This window comes from Natator depressus, chromosome 7, assembly GCF_965152275.1.
Source record: "Natator depressus isolate rNatDep1 chromosome 7, rNatDep2.hap1, whole genome shotgun sequence".
Lineage (NCBI taxonomy): Eukaryota > Metazoa > Chordata > Testudines > Cheloniidae > Natator > Natator depressus.
In genome coordinates this window covers 100983501-101003982 of record NC_134240.1, presented here as the reverse complement: position 1 = coordinate 101003982, position 20482 = coordinate 100983501, and the positions used below count along the sequence as shown (strand labels likewise).

The 20482-nt window shown below is 36.9% G+C and overlaps 1 protein-coding gene across 2 annotated transcripts in view; it reads left to right on the top strand.

The window, feature by feature from the left end:
• Window positions 1-19947, top strand: part of DOCK1 (dedicator of cytokinesis 1) — a 540600-nt gene extending 520653 nt beyond the window's left edge. The window contains exons 50-52 of one of the 2 annotated variants that reach the window (XM_074959163.1): window positions 1555-1708; window positions 7424-7569; window positions 18381-19947. In XM_074959163.1, the coding sequence (XP_074815264.1) occupies window positions 1555-1708; window positions 7424-7569; window positions 18381-18476 (396 nt within the window). In that variant the 3' untranslated portion in view covers window positions 18477-19947. The remainder of the gene's footprint in view (window positions 1-1554; window positions 1709-7423; window positions 7570-18380) is intronic. The other variant, XM_074959164.1, reaches the window with a different exon arrangement.
• The last annotated feature ends 535 nt before the right edge of the window (window positions 19948-20482 follow it).

Genomic DNA, 20482 nt, shown 5'->3' with positions numbered 1-20482 from the left:
AGTTTGAGAACCACTGGACTAGATGATCATGATGGCTCCTTCTGACCTTAAAGGCCATGAGTCTAAGAACAAGAAAGTCCTTTGCAGCTGAGGCCTGACCTGATAGGAGTAATTAACACCTGGAAGGAGGCATCATTCCTTGAAAGATAGAATTAGGGAGATCCTAATAGGGCGGCACCCACCTCTCACGAGCACACACTGGCCACTCAGCTCTGAGGGCAGTGCAGAAGTAAGGGTGGCAATACTTCAATCCCCCTAAAATAACCTTGTGACCCCCCTGCAACTCCTTTTTGGGCCAGGGCCCTCAATTTGAGAAACACTGGTCTCTCCCATGAAATCTGTAGGGTAAAAGCATACAAAAGACCAGATTTCACAGGGGGAGACCAGATTTCACAGTCTGTGACGTGTTTTTCATGGCTGTGAATTTGGTAGGTCCCTATGCATAGGAATTGTTTCCTGCAAAATAACCAAGCTAATTCAAAAATATGTGATGTAATGTGTAGTAAATGTATGCAAAGGGAGAGGGTTTCTGTGTAACTCTGGAGCTGTGATTTACTCTGCATCCACAACCCTGCATTTGAGGCTTATCAGCTTAGTGTTGCTGTATGCCAAATAAAGGAAACCTGAGTGACACAATCTGGAGTCAAGCTGAGTGTTTTGGATCCCAGAGAACTGTGCTTCCAGAACTGGACAAGTTGTTCTGGATAAGCAGAGTGGAAAAGGTCTTGGAGGGAATCCCTAATTCTGGAAGACACAAGTTGTAAGGAGAGATTTGTAGACTATGGAACTGAAAGTAGTATGCCAATGTATGAGTCTGGGGCTACTGTGTATATCTGAACACCCTGGATGCATTCAATTTTGAGTGATTTTGGGGGTTTTGGAGAAAGAGGACTAATTTAACATCTAAGACAGTGGATGGACGGAAGAAACATTTTCAAAGAAAAAATTATTTGCAAGAAACTGAGCTTAACTGTGCTTCGTCGTGGCAACTAGGCGCTGTCAGTGCATTTGTTGCTAATATCGAGGACTTCAGGCTATTTTTTACTGTAATTTCATTTTAAAAGTATACGTTAAATAAAACAATACATGTTTGACTGCTAGAGTGAGGAAAAGGCAATGTGTTTAACAACCTATTCTGCATCCCTGACTTTTGATTTTTAAGTGTTCTTTAGTTTATAACAGATTTTTTACTATGATGGAAGTTGTTGAATATCAGAGTATAGTCACCAAAGACCAGGAATAACTCCAAACATTGAACAAAAAATTAAACATTGCCAGACTACATGCTCTAGATCATAAAAACCTGTGCAGGAAAGGGAAACCCACGATTTTGCTCAGTACAATACTCATTAAATCTAAAACATGTATCTTATCATTGCAATATTACATTCTAGATCTAGGGAAATGTCTTACTTATCACAAGATAACAGCTCAATAAGAAGTGCTTTTCTTTAAAATGTAACCTGCTGTGCTGTAATAATGTGTGTTTCTGCTCAGGCTATGTGACACATTATGGTGAAACCATCACATTTTTATGTTTTTGTCCTAATGCAGATCAGTCCACTGAGACCACAAAGACCAAAGAGCCAAGTTATCAATGTCATTGCAAGTGAAAGACGTTTTTCTGTCTCTCCGTCATCTCCAGCTTCTCAGTCAACACCACCTCCAATCACTCCAAGGACCAAACTTCCTTTCAATTTACCGTCCAGTAAGTTTTTTTTTAATGAAACTTTGTTCCTAAAATATTTTGTGCAGAATGAATTACATTTCAGCCCCCTTACTCTGAAATGTTTCAGAATCAACTGAACCACTTAAGTCAGATCAACAAGAGGATAATCCAATGTGTACATTCACATCATGAGGTATAAGTGTATTTTTGGGAGTTAACAGATGTATGGTTGTTTAAGCTATATTATTACAGATGATGATTTCTGTGCTCTGATCACTTGGTCATGTTTACATTTCTTACACATGTTTTAATATAAGAATTAATTTAAAATAATGGGAATATTGTTCACTGACTCTCTCTCTCTCGTGACTGTATTTGTCAAATCTTTTTAGAGATTTGGTGTAAAAAGTTCAGTGGCTGGAGTTTTGATTACTTTCATTTAATACCATCTTCTCTACCTCTGTGTACATGTTAAAAAAAAAAAAAAGTGGTATTTTTCCTAACACACACACAGGCAGGCCTTAATCCTGCAAAGCATTTCAGGCAATTTATAAGTGTTACAGTCAAATATTTCATCAACATCTGTTCCCAAAGATTCTCACCAGCATGCTCCAAGTTCTCTCGGTGAGTTTTACTGCCACTGACCATAAGATGTAGCTTGCAGATACATACTATAGTAAGGAATTTGCTCCTTAGGCCTGTGCTATGGTACACCTCTTGTGTTTGTCAAGTGACAAAAACTATTTTTGACTTTTTACTAAAACAAGAAAAATTGCTTAAAGAAATAAGTTTTCTGCTCCATTTCACAGTGTCATTTTTTTAAAATATTGTTGTTTTATAAGTGCCTATAGATTCATGCTGTGCTGGCTTCTGTAGAGTACAAAGGTTGAAGGAACAATATCCAGCTACTGTAGTTAGTACCTGAGATGGACTTTCCTTGTGTGTGTAGTAGCTACAAGACAGAATAGCTTGTCTTTTCCGTGCATTTCTCAGTGAATTCTTCTGTAAACTTTCATACATTGGATTCAGTCTTCAAGAACTCCTATTACATAACTGAATGGAGTACAACTCCCATTTTGTGTACAAAGTTAGCTTCCACAAATTGCCTTGCAAAGTTTCCAGTTGTTGACACTTAGCTAAAAATCTCACTGGGCACTAAACTAATAAAGAAACAACATTTAGGAAATAAGTCCCTTTTTATGCATGTGCCTAACTTCTATTACAGATAACAAAAATTACAGATCTGGCAAGTTCACATTTGCTTTATTTGTTTTCTTTGATATTTTATTTTTAAATAAGCAAAACTTACCGGAAAGAATGTTGACACACAGCAGATTTATAAACCATAATCCAAGATTCCTGTATTCCACATAATTGTATCAAAAGAATTCACTGTGTGTAGCAGAAGTGTGTTACAGAATCTGAGGGAGAGGGAGGCTTGTTTGTTTGGGTTGTTTCTACACCTCCTGGTTGGAAAGATAACTTCAAAAAGGTGAACCAAGTGTAAATCAAGTGTTGCCTTCCTGAGTTTCCAGAGAGGCTGAAACAATAATTCTGACTGATATAAATTAATTTTCAGCAATCCAAAAATGACAATCTTGCACATTGAAAACTGAAAATTTGGAAACATAACATAATCTGAGTTACATTTCACAGGGGCTACTGTGCTAATTATTTATTTGTTTTCATATTTAATAAAAGCCTCCATTTGAAAAATGTTTCTGAAGCTATCACATAGTTTTGAGAATGTTTCTACCAGATTGCTGCGGACTCTAGGACTTTGCTGCATTATTTAGGTGCAGCTTGCTGCAGAGTACACAGAGCCTTGACCTTAGTCATTCAAAGAATTATAGCTCTAACATTTTTAAAGAATTCCAGGATAATAGATAATTTTTTGTGAAGCAAGCTGGCTAAAAAGAGTTAATCTTATATTGAGCTATGAGAATAGTGCTTGCTTCTTGACTGTCTAGGAGAATGAAAAATACAATTTGATAATCTGCTCCACAGAATCAAAGAAGGTAGAGATGAAAAAGACTTAAGTCATCTTGTTGATCCCTGCCAGTTGAGAATTGTTCCCAATGGCATATAATAAATAAAGTTAAGGGATACGCAGACAACATTGGATGATGGTCATCTCTGATAAAGTACCCTGCACAATTGTAGCAAAAAGAAATTATTAGACTTATTTACACTTAAATGTTCAGAAATCAAGATGAATTCAGGCTTTGGGAGAGGAGATAGGTAGGGGGTACATTGTCTTTGGGATATCACAAATAGACATACAATATTGAGGCAAACAGTTCCTCCCCAAATCGTAGCAGTGAAATGATGTGGTTTTGTTTAAATAATTTTTTGCTGCAGTAAGGTGACTTTTGGACATACTTGTGACTGCCATTCAGGCCAGATACTTATTTTATATATGTTAATGGTCTGCTAAGTGAAGTGCTGGATTTGGTCCACAGCTAAATTTGAACTTTGATTTTAAATGAAAAATAGAGTGTGTTGCAAATACTGTATGTATCAAAGCCCTTCACTTTGGGATGTGTCCTGCTCCTTCTCTGTAAGTATGCAATGCTATCTGGCAATGGAACTGGTGCGTCCAGGCTTTGGGGAGGCCAGGTAAGAGGTGCATACCCCCTACACAGTGGTAACTCAGGTACTACAGGGGGAAAGTGTTATTTGGAAGAGGAGCAGGGATGTGGCTGGAATAAAATCTATTATGCAGTTCCAGCCATGGTTGGGGGCCACTAGGAATTGTCAAGGCTATTCCATCTATTAAAATGAAGTTGTCTCCACAGGTCATCTCGTCTGCTGCTCCTTTGTTTGAGGAAAAGATTCCTTTTCTACCTCTTCCATGGATCTCCCCAGTGCCTGTCTGAGATTCACGGGCTGAGCATGGGGAAGTAGATTTGGCCCTAAAGAAACAGAAAGCCAGGTCTTCTCATACTCTTAGCAAATACACTAAAATGTTTTACCAGTAATTCCTGTATAAATAACTTTGACCAGAAATTAAAATCAAATGAATTAAGAGTTTGAAATACAATTATAGCTACTAAAAATAATGTAAACATCAAAGGCATCTATTTTACTGAGGGGTACATGTGTGCTCTGTTTACGCAAAAGTTTCATTTTCTAATCAAAGTAAATTTGGTATTTAATTTAATTGATTGTTTTCCTCACCTTTAAGAATTAGTTCTTCTGTGAGAGCACTGAAACTATAAACTGCTATTTTTATGTTAATCTAAGTAAAAATATGTGTGTGCTTCATTAAGCAAAGTGTTTCTTAAACTTAAATTGTATGAATATGTTAGTTTTGTGTCTCCCTAACTCAGGGATTACAGTTGTGTACATTCACATTTTATAAGTAAAATTCTGCTCTCAGTTACAATGGTTGAGTTCCGTTATAGTCACTGGAATTTCACCATTCTCACTGACCTCAAAATTTTGACCTTTTATCTTCTATCCACAATAGCATACAATGATTTAATATTTAATATGTACTATGCTATCATTTAATATACCTAGGAGAAGTCTTTAGTACACTTATATTTCTCTGTTAAAGAGGCATAAATCTCCCACTTTAAGATGTTTATTTAGACATAATAAAATACTATTTAACTCTCTCTGGAATGATATGATTAAATGTGAAGGTTTTTAAATGTTCCTCTCAAAAACTACAGTTAGGGTTAAACATGTACATGCAGCTCGTTTAAGTTAAATATGGAAGAACATCAACCAAAGGAAAAACAGACACATCAAAACTGCATACACACACAAACCTTACTTCTGCCAAAGGTCTCCAAATGTTTCATTAAATCACTGTAGAAGTATCATTTTATTTAATTTATTACTGGTTTATTGTATTAAATGTTGTTGTTAAGAAGACACATGGAGTATGAATGTTATGGAACTTGATTTTTACCATAAAGAGACCGTCTTTCCCGTCAGGAGCTCAAATGTCTAAATAGACACACAAGACAAAGCACCCTGGGCAATCTGAGAAACCTGTTTGAAGCATTAATTTTTTTGGTAATGAGTGGGTAATGCTATAGTCTGATGATGTGTTTAAGTATGTGTGGGCTTTGTAGAAGTGGGTTTTGAGGGGTTTGTAAGAAGAGGTGGTGGGATGCCTGCTACTTTTGGATGTGGGAAGGCGTTCCAAGTGTAGGAAACAGAATGAAAGGAAGGATAAGAATGAGAGGAAAGGAAACAATGGGAGAAGTGAGGCAGAATTCATTCAGGAAGAAGTAGACAGAAATGGGAACAGTGAAGCAGGCAGCCATAGAATTGCTCAGGTCCTTGAAGGAAATGACAAGTTTCGAGTTGAGGAAGCCATTGGAAGAATTTGAAAGTGATGGATGAGGGATATTTTTTTAGCTGATGTAGACTGAATGGACTAAATAGAGATGAAATGACAAAGAGATTTCAGTGATAAATGAATACAACTGTCTTGAAGCTAAAGTTGTACTAGTGAAGAAAATAGTAAGGTAGGCCATTTGGGAAAACCAGAAAAGAGAGACAGTGAGAATATTGCCAAATATTCTGCATTAAAAAAAGAATCTGTGTAAACAAACCCTCCACCTACTCAAGAAAAATCAGCCTTTAAGTGAAAACGGTTTCCCCAATTTATAAACAAAATGATGTATTATAAGAAGGGCTTTATCAGTGCTCATTCCTCTGGCAGAGCTCTCGCTTAAACCAGTGGAAGATTTGCCTGTAGAAGAATGGCTGAATATGTTCCTGTGGGTGAAATTTACCTGTGAGAAGGGCCAGCACAAGACCTATACACCACTTAGGCCTTCAAAACAAGACTTAAATGGAAGTTAACTCCTGCTTGGGCCTAGTTCTGATCATCTTCACTAGGGTAAATTTCACCCTGTTAATGATTGTTCTCTACCTTCTGTGAGTAAATTAAAAAAAAATTTGTTGTATATACTCTAGGTTTATAATGTTGGTTATTTAAACAACTAATGACTCATAATTTAATATAATATATAATATAATATTATATAATTTTGCCAGAAGCTGGGAATAAGCGACAGGGGATGGATCGCTTGATGATTACCTGTTCTGTTCATTCGCTCTGGGGCAGCTGGCATTGGCCACTGTCGGAAGACAGGATACTGGGCTAGATGGACATTTGGTCTGACCCAGTATGGCCGTTTTATGTTCTTATGGTGCTCTGGATTTTGAAAGTTTTCAATAGAGATTTGTGGTTATTTATGGATTTCTTTAGTGCATTTAATTTTTAAAAGTCTAAATTTCTAAAAGTAGAAAAGTAAATAAAGCTCTGCTCTGTTATATTCTGTGTATACTTTGGAAAATTATTCACATCACATTTTCAATACTGTACAACCCATAGACATAGAGGTTACAGCTGAGAAAATTTTATTTGTTTTAAATGATCTGTGAATATCAGCGAGTGAAATCTGAGACAAGGGACAATGCTGTACAATTTCCTTTTTTATTAAACAGTGAGAGACCTTGTACTGTTGATACAGACTGTACACTTAAAAGTTGACCTACCCTGACACAGTGATCCTTACTTTCATGATTCCAGCAGTTTCTTTTTTTTTTAATTTAAAAGCTATTATTCCATGAGCAGCAAATAATTATACAGTCTATGAAATGAAGAGTGAACAAATGGATGCATGGGCACTATCTCTATCATAGCAATAATGCCTGAAGAAACATTCTGCATCTTAAGATTGATTTAAATGATCCAGAGACTTAAAGAAATGTTAATTTTTACAGATCTGGAGCTGAATGGGGTGTCTAGTTTGGAAATGGCAGACATTCCTCCTCCTCTGCCTCTCAAAGGTAGCATGGCAGATTATGGAAATCTCATGGAAAATCAAGAATTGATTAGCCCTACAACACCCCCCGCTGCACATCAAAGGGTAAGTCTCAGAGGTACAAATGATTTTCTGCTAGTTTATTTGCAACATTATACTGGCCAAGAACATGAAGTTCTATGTAATGCTGATGGCAGACATGTATGCCTCCAGATGATTTCTACTGCTACAGAACAGTGTCTTAATCAGGGCGTGAAGGAATGTAGTGGCTCATTCTAAATGACTTGTAATAAAGTTAGATTCATTCTGGAGAAAACTAAATATAAAGCAAAACACTGTTAAATGTGTTAGCAAGGGAGCTTAAAGTGACATGATGTAGTCTCAGCAGCAAATTAGTTTTTATACTCTTATACAATTCTATTTCAGGAGAAGAAATTAAGTATATTTCTGACAGCTTTACATTTTTGAGTTCTGTGTCATATCCTATATAGGCAACCACAGTTGCCCCCTTTAAGGGGGAGGAGATCCCTGAAACATTTTTCATCATAAACATATTTTTCAGATTCAGGCAGGGGAAGATACTTTTTCAGCTTTCTTATTTTCCAAAAGTCACTAGAATATAGTGCAGCTATTAAAAATAATTTTATTTTCAAAAAATCTTCAGCACTTTTGGAGAAGGCTATCATTTGGCCTTTTAAATGTGTAACTTTTTAGAAAAGAGATATACAGTTTTATGCAGGAATGTTTCCCTGTTCAAATTCCTAATAAGAATGATAATTTTTCAGTTTGCATATCAGAGATATGCACAGATTTGTCTGAATTAACAAAATAATTCTGAAATTTATCCTTCAAATAATTTGTTTTTAAAAAGTTAACGGAAACTTGATCAAGTCTGGAAGAAAAGTTAGGTGGAAAGTTCCCTATTTTTATAGATGAAGAATGTGGTTTACAAGTCACTACAGGCCAGATTTTTGAGACGGGCTGAGCAACTGGAATTGTACATACTCTCCACTTCTGAAAATCAAGCCCTGAGTGACTTCCCAAAGGTCATGCATGAAGTCTGTGGTAATTCTGGAAATAGAACCCAGATTTTCTGATTCCCTGTCTTGTGCCTCAACCGCAAAGCTAATTTAATATGATCATCAATTCTGTGGACAATTCTGTGGACTTGGAATTTATTCAAGTACAAACAGGAAAGAAACATGCCATAATAGCTAAAGCACAGGTCTGAGAGTCAGAAGATAAGGGTTCTATTCTGAGACTTTGCCACTGACTTGCTGAGTGATCTAGGACAATTCACTTAACATTTGTGCCTCGGTTTTCTTATCTTTAAAATGGGGATCATAACACTGTGCTTCATTGAGACTTTGTGGTTTTACACATTTTTTACAGTCCTCCAGAATGTTTTCTCTCTTTTACTCTAGTTTGCCAAAATGTCCAGATCCCTAACAACCAGTTTCTGAGGGAGCTCAGGATTTGAACACAACCTGAAAAGTTAATCAAAAATATGTTCTAAATCCTTAGATAATAAGCTCCTGAAATTTTATAAGACAACAACTGAGTGTTTGGCTCTTCATCTAGACTTCATAAACTCTTCAAGAGCCAAGAATCCGGGTGAATAAACAGTGACAAAGTCTGTGAGGTAGATTTGAAAACAGATTTGACACAAAACTAGAGGGATTATATTTCATATAATTTAAGAAAGTCGTCCAATTTTATAGCAATGATTGCATTTATTACACTTTGTACTTGGACCCCAGTGAAATTATCAAAAGCAAAATGTGAAGACTGATGCAGGGCATGAAGAAGATCAGTCAGGTATGCTCTTACAACTTTTATGACTGAACCCCCACAATTTATGGTTACAGGCTATGGTATTTCATAAATAAATAACAGTCTTGATTATCTGTCTAGTAAATGGATTAGTTTTAAATTATCTATTCTTAGCATCAATAAGGACAAACCATTGGAAAGTTCTGTAGATAATATTATCCCAATTGCTTTAAAAATGATACTACAGAATGGGAAAGATCTCACTGTGTTAGAATTAAGTACTTGGCTCAATACTGGTTGCCTTGAAGTCAAACATGAAAAAGCTTCAGCGAACAGAAAAAGGTACATTGACAAATGTATCAAGAAATGGGCATATCGTTCTGAGTACTTTAGGTCTAACTGCTGCCAATAATCATTTATGGTGCTTGAGATTTTTATTTTTTTATGTTTAGATTATTTGGAATCGATTGTTAACCTACCTTGCTTAAGTCTTTTTATCCCAATAATCTTCTAACTATAGTGTTTTGATTGTTATCTTGTTCGTTGTAATTTTTAAAATATTAACTAGAATATCTATATACATATTCATTCTTGCATTGTGTGATTTGTTCTGCTACAAAAAATTCTGAATAATATACATGAACATGAAAAAGAATCCTTGGACTCTTGCAAGGATTATTATTACATCAAGGCATTCCTCTAGGCTGTTGTGCTCCTTCACAGGTTCGTGTACATCTTCGCATACAAAATAACTGCCTCTTTAGCATTCACAGTCAAAAGGGAAACTCAAATTAAATAGACAAAGGAGCACTTACATTTATAAATATTGGCTATAATACTTACTATTCACAGGATAATAGTTTTTATGAGAAGATTTCCATCAATCCAGCAGCAGATACAGAACTTGACAAAGAGTGTGGCAAAGAAGGAAGTGGCGGTGCATAATAAAAGAATGAAAACAAAACTTTGTTAATGATGATGATAACATTTATTTTGACTTTTTGAGATTCTGATGCATCAGTAACATTCGGACTGGAATCTGTTTCGTATATAGTTACAATCTGTTTATAGTGAAGTAATCCAGTGTTTGCATGTTTGTATGTTGCATTGCAGATTATTTTACTCCTTGTATGTGAAGAAAATGATTATAAGAAGGTTTTACTGTGTGCTGTCCTCATTTAGCCATAGAAAACCAGGTGAGATTAGCTGGAAGCTGAGTTAAGTATTAGGGGCAGATCCTCAGTTGATGTAGGTTGTCATAGCTTTATTGACTTCAGTGGAGCTATGACAATTTACATCAGCCGAGGATCTGACTCTAGGAGTTCATTTTCACCTGTAAAGCCCTAAATGGCCTGCATTAGCTTACCTGAGAGATTCTTTCTCTCTGAGATTCACTGCAGGGGCCCTGATGCTACATCCCTCTCAACAGAATGGGCTGCTGGCAGAGCAGTCTCCATAATAGCCCTGGAGTTTTGAAATGTCCTCCTACCCCTGGCCTGAAATAGCTCAGAATAGCTGACTTTCAGGGCACGCTACAGGGTCTGTTTGTTTCACCAGGTTTTTGAAAAGAACTAGGGGAAAGTGAAGAACTAGCACACGTGCTCATACCTTGTGTATGGCAAAGGAATACTTGCCTCCAATTTCAGAGCTGTCTATAGCACAGGCTTTCCTTGTAGCAAAGGACCTTCTGTGTTTCTCTCTGCCAGATTCTCTTATACATCATCATCTGGCACTGACTGCATTAACCTTGAGTGCATCGGCATCATCAACATCATTTGCTTCATTGTCCCCTTGGTTCTTCCTGCATCTTCCATGCAGCCCTCGACAGCAGCTCTTGCCTTCTGCCTTCCAAACACCTTTAGGACCCCACCAGGTATTGGCAGTACCAAAACCTCCACTAACACCATCTGGAGCTGCTCTTCCATTCACTAGGAGAGCTACATCTTCTCCTCTTCAGACTCTGACCCCGACAGACCTATGTTTCCTCCATGGTCTTTCAGCTCTCCATACAGGTCACGTTCTAGGGACACCTGGACCAGGGAACTTGAACAGTATCCTTACAAAAGAGTCTCCAGTAAGGTACCCACTACCATGGGCAGTACAAAGATTGGAATACCCTCCTGAGCCTTATTGGGCATCTTGGACTGTTCCAAGAGCATCTAGATCTGCATCAGAATCTCAATCTAGGAGGAGGTCACCTTCTCCTATACCAGCCTCATCCATGTATATGACAGCATGCCAGGCTTCACCTCAGAAGTCTGCAGGCCTGGCTTCACTCAGTACATCTTCCAAGCAGATGTTCTCTGGACATGCTGATTTGCGTACTTCCACAACTGCGTACTTCCACAATCCCTGGATTGGTTGTTGGATCCTGAGAATATATGCAAAGGGGTTCCTTTTCTGCTGGAATCAACTATGACTGTTGTAACAGACATGTTCACCAAAGCCTGGGGGGGCTTATCTGGGTCAATTTAAGGCTTAAGCACTTGAGAATCCTCAGGATGTTTCACTCTATATAAATGTGCTAGAGCTTTGAGCTATTCATTGGGCCTGAGAGATCAACCACAAGGGATCGAGTGGTTCAAGTTCTCGCAGACAATACCATAGTTTTGTTTTAGCTGAACAAGCAGGGAGGTGTAAGGTCATATCAGCTTTGCCAGGTAGCAATCCATTTGTTGAGCTTTTGTATAAAGAACAATATCTCACTAAAAGCTTTTTACCTTCCAGGAGTGAGGAACGCTATTGTGGATTCCCTCAGCAGGAACTTCATAGACCTTCTGAGTAGTCAATAATAAGAAACATTCTGCACCAGATCTTCCAACTGTGGGGATACCTGGTAAAAGACCTCTTTTGCAACCAATCTGAACGGCAGATGCAAGAGATTCTGCTCCAGGGCAGGTCACAGCCCAGGTTCCATGACAAATGCTTTTCTCGTCTCATAATGGAGAAATCTGCTGTATGCATTTCCTCCAGTCACTTTCATTCTGAGGGTGAATGACAAGACAAGCTTAATCTTTGTAGTGCCTGCCTGGCCAAGACAGCATAGGTTATGGACCTAAATCAACTCTCCATTTGGCCACCTGTTGTTTTACGCTTGGTTGAGGATTTCCTGTCTCAAGACCAAGTCATGTCTCTACATTCCAACTCAGTCTCCCACCTCACAGCCATAAACCTCACCTTCCTATTGGAGCAATGAAGAGACACTCTGCTCCCAAGATATCCAGGCCATTTTGGTGAACAGCAGAAAGGATTCCTCTAGAGCCACATATGCAATGAAATGGAAAAGGTTTTCGGACTGGGTGGAATCTCACTATTTATTTCCAGACTGTACAGAGATGAGACATACTTTACTAGCTACTACCCCTATGCATATGAAATCATCTGATCTCTCTGCCAGGTCAGTGTGCATCCACCTTGCATCCTGTCTGCCATACACCTTTCATTGGATGGGTTTTCTATCTTTTTGCATCCCTTGGTTTCCAGATTTTTAAAGAGACTTATTAACATGTGCCTCCTGTGTCCAATCCAGTACCTTCATGGGACCTGAATTTAGTATTGACCTGCTTGATCGATAGTACTGTCCTCCCTTTTAAACCTTTAATGACAACCTCTCTGTTGCTGTTGTCAATGAAAACAGAATTCTTAGTAGTGATTATCCCTGTGAGGAGATTCCCAGAGGCTCAGGCACTTTGTGCAGGAGGATCAGCTAACTTTTTCACAAAAACAAGGTCTGTTTTAGGCCACGTCCTAAGGTGGTATCAGCATTGCACCTAAATGAGACAATTCACCCTCCCAGTATTCTCTTCCAAGGCTGAAGAAAAACCTCAAACTTTGGATGTTTGCAGGGCATTGGCATTTTACCTGGACCACACAGATCCTCTCCTAGACTCTTTGTAATCTATGCTGAAAGGATCAAATGACAACCTGTTACAGTGCAGCATATTTCACACTGGATTTTAGACTTCCTCAAGCTTTGCTACAATCTTGCTAAGGTCTCTCCTCTATCAAAGATAATGGCTCACTTTATTCGGGCTCACTCCTCTTCAGCTTTTTTGAGCAACATTCCTGTATTGGACGTTTCCAAAACAACAACATGGACATCAGAGCCTTTTCCAGACACTACGCTATCACTCAAGTTTCCCAAAATGATGCCCACTTCATTAAGACAGTGTTGCAGTCTCCAAATAATTCAACGTTCCACTACCTGTTAGGAAACTGCTGGCGAGTCACCTGCAGTGGAATGTATATCTGCACAATCACTCAAAGGAAAAAAAACAAACCGCAATCACCTTCAAGATGTGTTATGCATATTCTATGACCCTCCCACTTTCCCCACTATTTTGAGTATTAGCTTCTGGCAGTACGAAGGAATGGAGAGGAAAGCAGTGATCATGCCCCTTTATACTCTTGGCTCAGCATATGAGGCTAGTGAAGGCACATGCTGGCAAAAGTCTCCCACTTGAGTGCGTGATTGGGTGCACGTACACCTGCAGTAGACTCTATATGTGTATGATGCATCTCAAAGAACAACAATAACTGTATAGGTAAGTAACCATTTTTTGTGTGTTTTCACCTAGCTGAGACAATATAATCTTCTTAATGACTTAATGGCCAAATCAGCACTATACAGTACAGTATTTTAAACATAACAGACTTACAGATATTAGGCCAAATATTCAACTGGTGTAAATTGGTGTAGCTCAATTGAAATCAGTAGAGCTATACAGACTTATACCAGCTGAAGATTTGGCACATTGTCACATTTTAATTATGTGAGTATTGTATCCTGATGAATTTTTGCTATGTGTCATTTGTTTCTATAGATAAATAAGAAACATGCTGCTGTTTATGGATTGTGTGACTCAGCGCCACTGTAAAAATAATAGTAAAAGAAGATAATGAATTTTTGACAACAGTGCTGGAAAATTGTTGCACAACACTATGTAGCTTATGTCCTGATTACTTTTCATTCACACAATTTATGGTTTATTAAGTGAAATCAGTTAATTCTGAAAAGTGAAGTATTCCTGATCAGATCTTAGAAGCTAACCATATATCTTGCTATTCAACTCCAATAAAATAAGAATACAGGAACTCATCTCTTTTACGGTTCCACAAGGTTTCACTGCAGAATTCAGTTTGTTTGTTTTATACTGCTTTCTGAGCGACAAAAACCCTTCACTCATCATATTCTTCTTTTCTGTAGATTAAGAATTTTTTTTGTCTTTTTTAATTCTTATTTTCTGTGTGTACGATGTTTTGTGCTCTATTTCTACAAGAGAGTGAGGAGAAAGGAGAGATTTTTAAATTTGATTACTCCTTTTTGCACAGAGGAAAACCAAACAAATGGGAGCAATTTAATATTTGAAATGGAAAGGACAAAATGCTTGTATTTTCCAGATGTGCCTTTTTATAAGGTTCCAGTTTCTCCTGAGGTACACGTGAGTCAGGGAATCGGCCGAAAATAGGTTCTAATGTGCACTGGCAGACTCTATCTCAGAAAGAAAAGCAATCTCCAAGAATTGAAGGACTCACTATTACCACTGAAACATAAACATGAACTCTGTAGAGCACCTTTAATTAACTGTAAATACAAGGGAAATTTGATCTTGTATTTCAGAAATGTTCTATGTCGAATTGTTTTGAGTACTGGTGATATCACTGTTGTGAGTGTAGTGATCATTTTCCCAATTTCATATTGAGTATGAATGCCATCATTTATACTGTAGCTGAGTAAAAGAAGAGACTGGTAAGCTCTTAGAGTAGTGACCAAATTTGTTTTTGTACCAATTCATATTGGCTGTTAAGTTTTGTCTGTCTGATTTGAATTCTTAATAGTGCTGCCTTGGCATCATTCAGTGTTCTACTAATATATTCAGTGGTAGCTTATATAAATGAATGAGTGCTAAATTTAGCCCACATTATAATGGAATTTGTAAATTCAATTATATTAATTATCCACCTATCTCTGTTGTTTCTTTTCTGGCTAATTTACTTGCAGGATGTTACCGCTTTCACATAATATGCATGTTTTTTATGACTAGTATATTTAGCCCATCCTCATTGTGTTTTCAATATATGCTCTTCCCTATTATGTCTTCAACTCTATTTTATGGTAATTGATCATTTGATTTCTATGAGTGATGATAATACAAAAAAATCCACTGGTTTGATTAAGGACTTTGATCTGTAAAATTGCCAATTACTGCCAGTTTAAAGTTAATTTAATTCAAAATGGCTCTTTGTAAGATATGTGATCAATAAAGTTAAAGTAGTTTTCCTTTATGACAAATAAGAAGTTAAAATGCCTGTGAGGAAAATATACTAAGAAATATTAAGTCAGGTTTTTGTGATGTTCCATTAAGTTTTTCAGAAAGGATATACAGTTTATTTTGTTAGTAGGAAATTAAAATCTTTTGGTTTGGGATTTTTTTTTAATGTTTTACTAGTGATCTGCAGTTTCTGTGTCTGATGGTCTGGGCCATTAAGTGTTCATTTTATAGCTATAGAGTAATGTTGCCAAAATTTTCAAAACTGGATCTCTAACATCAGGTTCTTAAATCCATATTTAAGTACTTCAACAGAACTGCCCTGTTTTTCGAAAGTGCTAAGATCTGCAGATCCCAGTGGAATTGGAGTCCTTCTAATAATCAAGCCACTTTTATTTAAGTGCATAGGTATGGCTTCAGGAGCCTAACTTTAGACACCTACGTTCAAAAATTTTGGCCGGATAGGAGTGAATAAACTTAAAGCTTCAGACCATCAGACCTGGAAACTGAAAGTTACTAGCAAAACAGAAAAAAATCCCAATTTTAAAAAGAAAGTTTCACGTTTAACCAAAAATTAATTCTAATTGAACCTGTGTGTTCTTCATATTAAATAGTATGTTGACTTGATCTTCTGATACAGAGGTCACTGAGAACTGTATTTCAATGTAAATCAGGAGCAAATTATACATCATTTGTGAGACAAACACTGAAAATGAATGTTGCTCCGAGCATTATTTTAATGAATCATATAACTAATGCAGCAATGCTGTTCATAGAATAAAAGCTTTACTGAACAATCTAGCTATTCCCTGGAAAGACATATTGTAAATTTTAACTGGACTGTGCATATGAAATTCCTCATATGTGTAGGGGAGAAATGCCATCTGCCTCCTTTTGCGGCAGCCAGGAGGCTCGGGCAGGACTATAGGAACAAAGACTTTGTATGCACAATCACCACTGAATAGCTGAGAGAGAGCTCCACTCCTCCAGCAGCCAGAAAGAGGAGATGAGGCTTCAGATTTGACACCTAACAGGCAGAGACTGATATGAAAGACATTTCTCTTGAGTTAGGCTCCAAGAACAGTGCTTCAGCAGGAATCCAATACCCTTCCTAGCTTGTGTAGGGAGCTAGGTTTCACAACCAGTCATTCCTTGTTTCTGGGTTTCAGCCAGTATGTAGACCCACCCTCATCTTTTGTATCTGCCTATGGCTAATAGAAGGCTGGTAAATACTTCAAGCCCTGTGTTTAACTCTGTTTGCTGCTGTCTTAAAATATAGCCATGAAATGGACCTTAAATTACCTTAGAAGTACTTTTCCTCTACTCCCTGACATTTCTGCTGGCTCTCAATAAGTAAATTGAATGTTTCAATATGAGCAAACATATCAAGCATAGCTCTAGGGCTTACCCTGCCCCAAATGAATGGAGAGAATTATGTGAAATGGCAGAGAGTCATCCAGAACCACTAAGTTTTTGTATCACAACGTACGGCTTCTTTTCAAATAATGTAATTTCACATGGTCTATCCATGATGTTCTCATAATAGCATGAGTGTGTAACTATGATTTAGAAATAATGAACTGCCTTCTAATAAAAATAAGGTCTTATTTACAATGAATTCTAGTAACTAAACCAATCTGTAAATGGAGCCATGTGAAGTAGAAATGAAACCACAATATCAAGATTCCATGTACAGTACATGCAATAAAAGGCTAAGCTATTTCAAACATTTGAATTGTTCCCATGGCAGTGATCAGGAAACTTGGCAAACTCACAGTGTGTATTGTAATTTAAAGTATTAGTATGTGGCTAACGTTTTTATAACCATTTGTTTGGAAGCGTGTCGGATAGCAATCTAATAAAGTATAACAAGAATGGGTTAAGGAAACGGGGGGCATATAAAATGAGTGTAAACAGCAAAAAGAATAGGAAATTGCTGAGAAACCAAAAAAGCAAAGGTGGGTCTTATCTTCACCAGCAGGGGAAGGATGTTTTGAACCGAAAAACAATACTTAGTGGGTGTAACACTGCAGTATAACTTCCAATGCAGTGATTGAAAAGCTGCAATGATTTCATAGCCAATATGCTGTTTAAATCTAGCCTGAAAACGGTGTATGAACAAGCCTGCAATGTCCTTGTATTCTTTCAGCAAGATGAATTTTTGTCGTCATACATCTTGAATTTTATGAAAATAAATCATTTGACTTCCATGATCAATTGGAATACTTGTTTGTATTTGTCCTTTCATTCACTTCTGAAGCAAACAGACAGCCCTGTTGTATAATTTCCTATAATGTAGGGGGATAATTTTTTGTAATGTTTTTCATCAACTCAGAATGTTATTTTGAATAATGTTGAAGATTATCGAGATCTGATAATAAGGTGAAAGCCATTTATAATCTGTTTAATCTATTCCTTTTTCTTTTTTAGTATGGTGCTTTTTCTAAAAATATAAAATATTAAAAGAAAAAAGACAAGACAAGAAGTAGAGCTGTAATTCAATGTTCTTTTTAAACCGTGTAGTGGTTGGGGCGACAGCAATTAGTACAGGCTGATAATCAATATGATATAAAGTATAGGGATATAAAATTTGGCAAGTTCTTTCAGTAGACTTTTTCTGAAATATTGAGATAGTTAATCAATAACTCTTGAGAGACTTGTTATTGTCAGCAGTAAAAATTAGGTTATAAGTGAAAAGCTAGAAGCAAAACTGTATTCATAATGGCAAAGTTTGAGAGGAAGGTTTCAAGAATAAAACAGATAAAGTTTCACTCCCCTATCTGTCACAGCAGTATATGAAATCATACATGAACAAGCAGTTCATCAAAATCAGTTCATCAGTAACATATTCTATTCAAAATTCATTTTTTCTAGCACCTGCCACCTCCATTACCCAGCAAAACTCCACCACCGCCTCCTCCAAAGACTACTCGAAAGCAAACATCTATTGACTCTGGGATTGTCCAGTGAACAAGAAAGCATTTCTCCAAAGAAAAAGCTGTAATATTTCATTTCCCTAAATATTTTAAGGTATATAACGGTTACCTCATTCACGCCTGTAATGTCTAATGTTTAGTGAAATGATTCTAACTCTGAATGGAACTCATTTGTAACAGTAAATCAGTTTTCTAAACAGATCATGCCACTGGAATAAAGCTGTCACAGGATAATGGTGACCAATTGTTTGGGAGGAGCTTGCGACCTATTTTCAAAGCAAGGGGGCATTTGTCAACTGACAATACACTATTCCCTATTCCAGAACATTTTGCTTTGTCATACCAAACTACTTTACAGAAAATAGAAATGGATACTGGTGTGTAAAAATGACAGCTGGGCAGTCCGTGTCCCGCGGTGGCAATTCGGCAGCAGCTCCGCTGCTCTTCCGGGCGCGGCAGCAATTCGGAGCAGCTCCACTGCTGTTGCGGCGGCGGCAATTCGGCAGCGACTGCTTGGGGCGGCAAAATTGGTAGAGCCGCCCCTGCCGTGAGAATACTCACATGGATTTCAGTGGGCATTGTATTGGGCCTAATAACAATACTAAGAAGCAGCATTATGATGGCTTCAAATAACAAACCTGTTCAGCGCATCACACATTCAGAAACCTGATTTTCCTGTAGCTTTTTTAATTGCTCTGTGTTATAAATAAGCTGATTTCTGATGGGCTTTTTTAAAACTTTCATTATTGGTTAGCTGCTCCTCCTTCTGTCTGATACCATTTTAAACTAAGATAACTTTAGCTACTGAACAGGCACTAATTTATAGGAAAAGAAACCAAGTATACGAATATGGGACCTGATGTGATTCTACAACTGAACATTTGAACATAAGAACGGGAAGAGCTTTTTTTTTTTAATGTGTAATATTTTAGGTGGATTAGGACAAATTGAATGTTATCTTTTTGTCCGTGTCATCATTTTGTACAGAAGTTTGTATATATGACGGTTCTTAGAATGTTTTTAATTTTTGCTGCCTGCTTTTCATATAATAATGATTTAATGTATCTGCAAATGATTCCATATATGTTTTTAATTTTAACTGCTGGAAGTGTATAAATCTCTAACTTTTTATTTTTTCAAAAATTGGCATCTGAAAATATTGGACAATGATAAGGGAAAAGAAAAGGAAAGTCACTTTTTTTTTTAATTCTTCTGTGTTTTTTATTGCCCTCACACTATATATTTTTTACTATCTACAATCTTTATAATCTTATAGTGGATTGTTTTAAATACATCACTGACTCAAAAAATTAAGGATTATTTTTTAAAAAAAGGTTTGTCAAAGAAAATAAATGTATTTAGTTGATATATTTTTCATCCTTTTTACAGAAGTGTTATTAATTTCAGGAGCTGCTTTATTAAATGTCTGTACTTTTAATTTTCTGAAATGCAGATTTATAACAAGAATAATTTGAACCCACCTCTGATAAATCCTACATTCTTACCCTATTATTTTATAATAGTTACATAACTTGTTTATGATGCATATATGTAGTGTTGAAATAAATAAGAATTTCAACACTATGAGGGTGCATCTTTTATATGCCATTCACATTGCATTTGACAGCCTATTTCAATTTTAAAGCCATTGTTGTATAAACAGCACATAAAATAGCTCAGTTTTACATGGCGCTTTAATGCTTGCTTGGTGCCAACCAGACAAAATAAAAGGCAGAGACACGACTTATGGAGCAGTAAAGCAACAACTTCATTAAATATACAGATAGTCCTTGTCACTCTAACAGCTCAACTGGTCAGATAAATATGCAAATTATTTTTCCTTTAAGCACCATGTAGCTTTGGATCACCACCAAGCACCTTTTGTTACAACAGAGAGAACATGTCACCTGACCAGAATTTCTCCATACAACTGAACTTCTTATATGCAAGTTACAAGTTGTCTTCAAATTCCAGTTCACTATTTTTTTTATTAATATGACCTTTGAGTCAAAGCGGGGGTGGCCAACCTGTGGCTCTGGA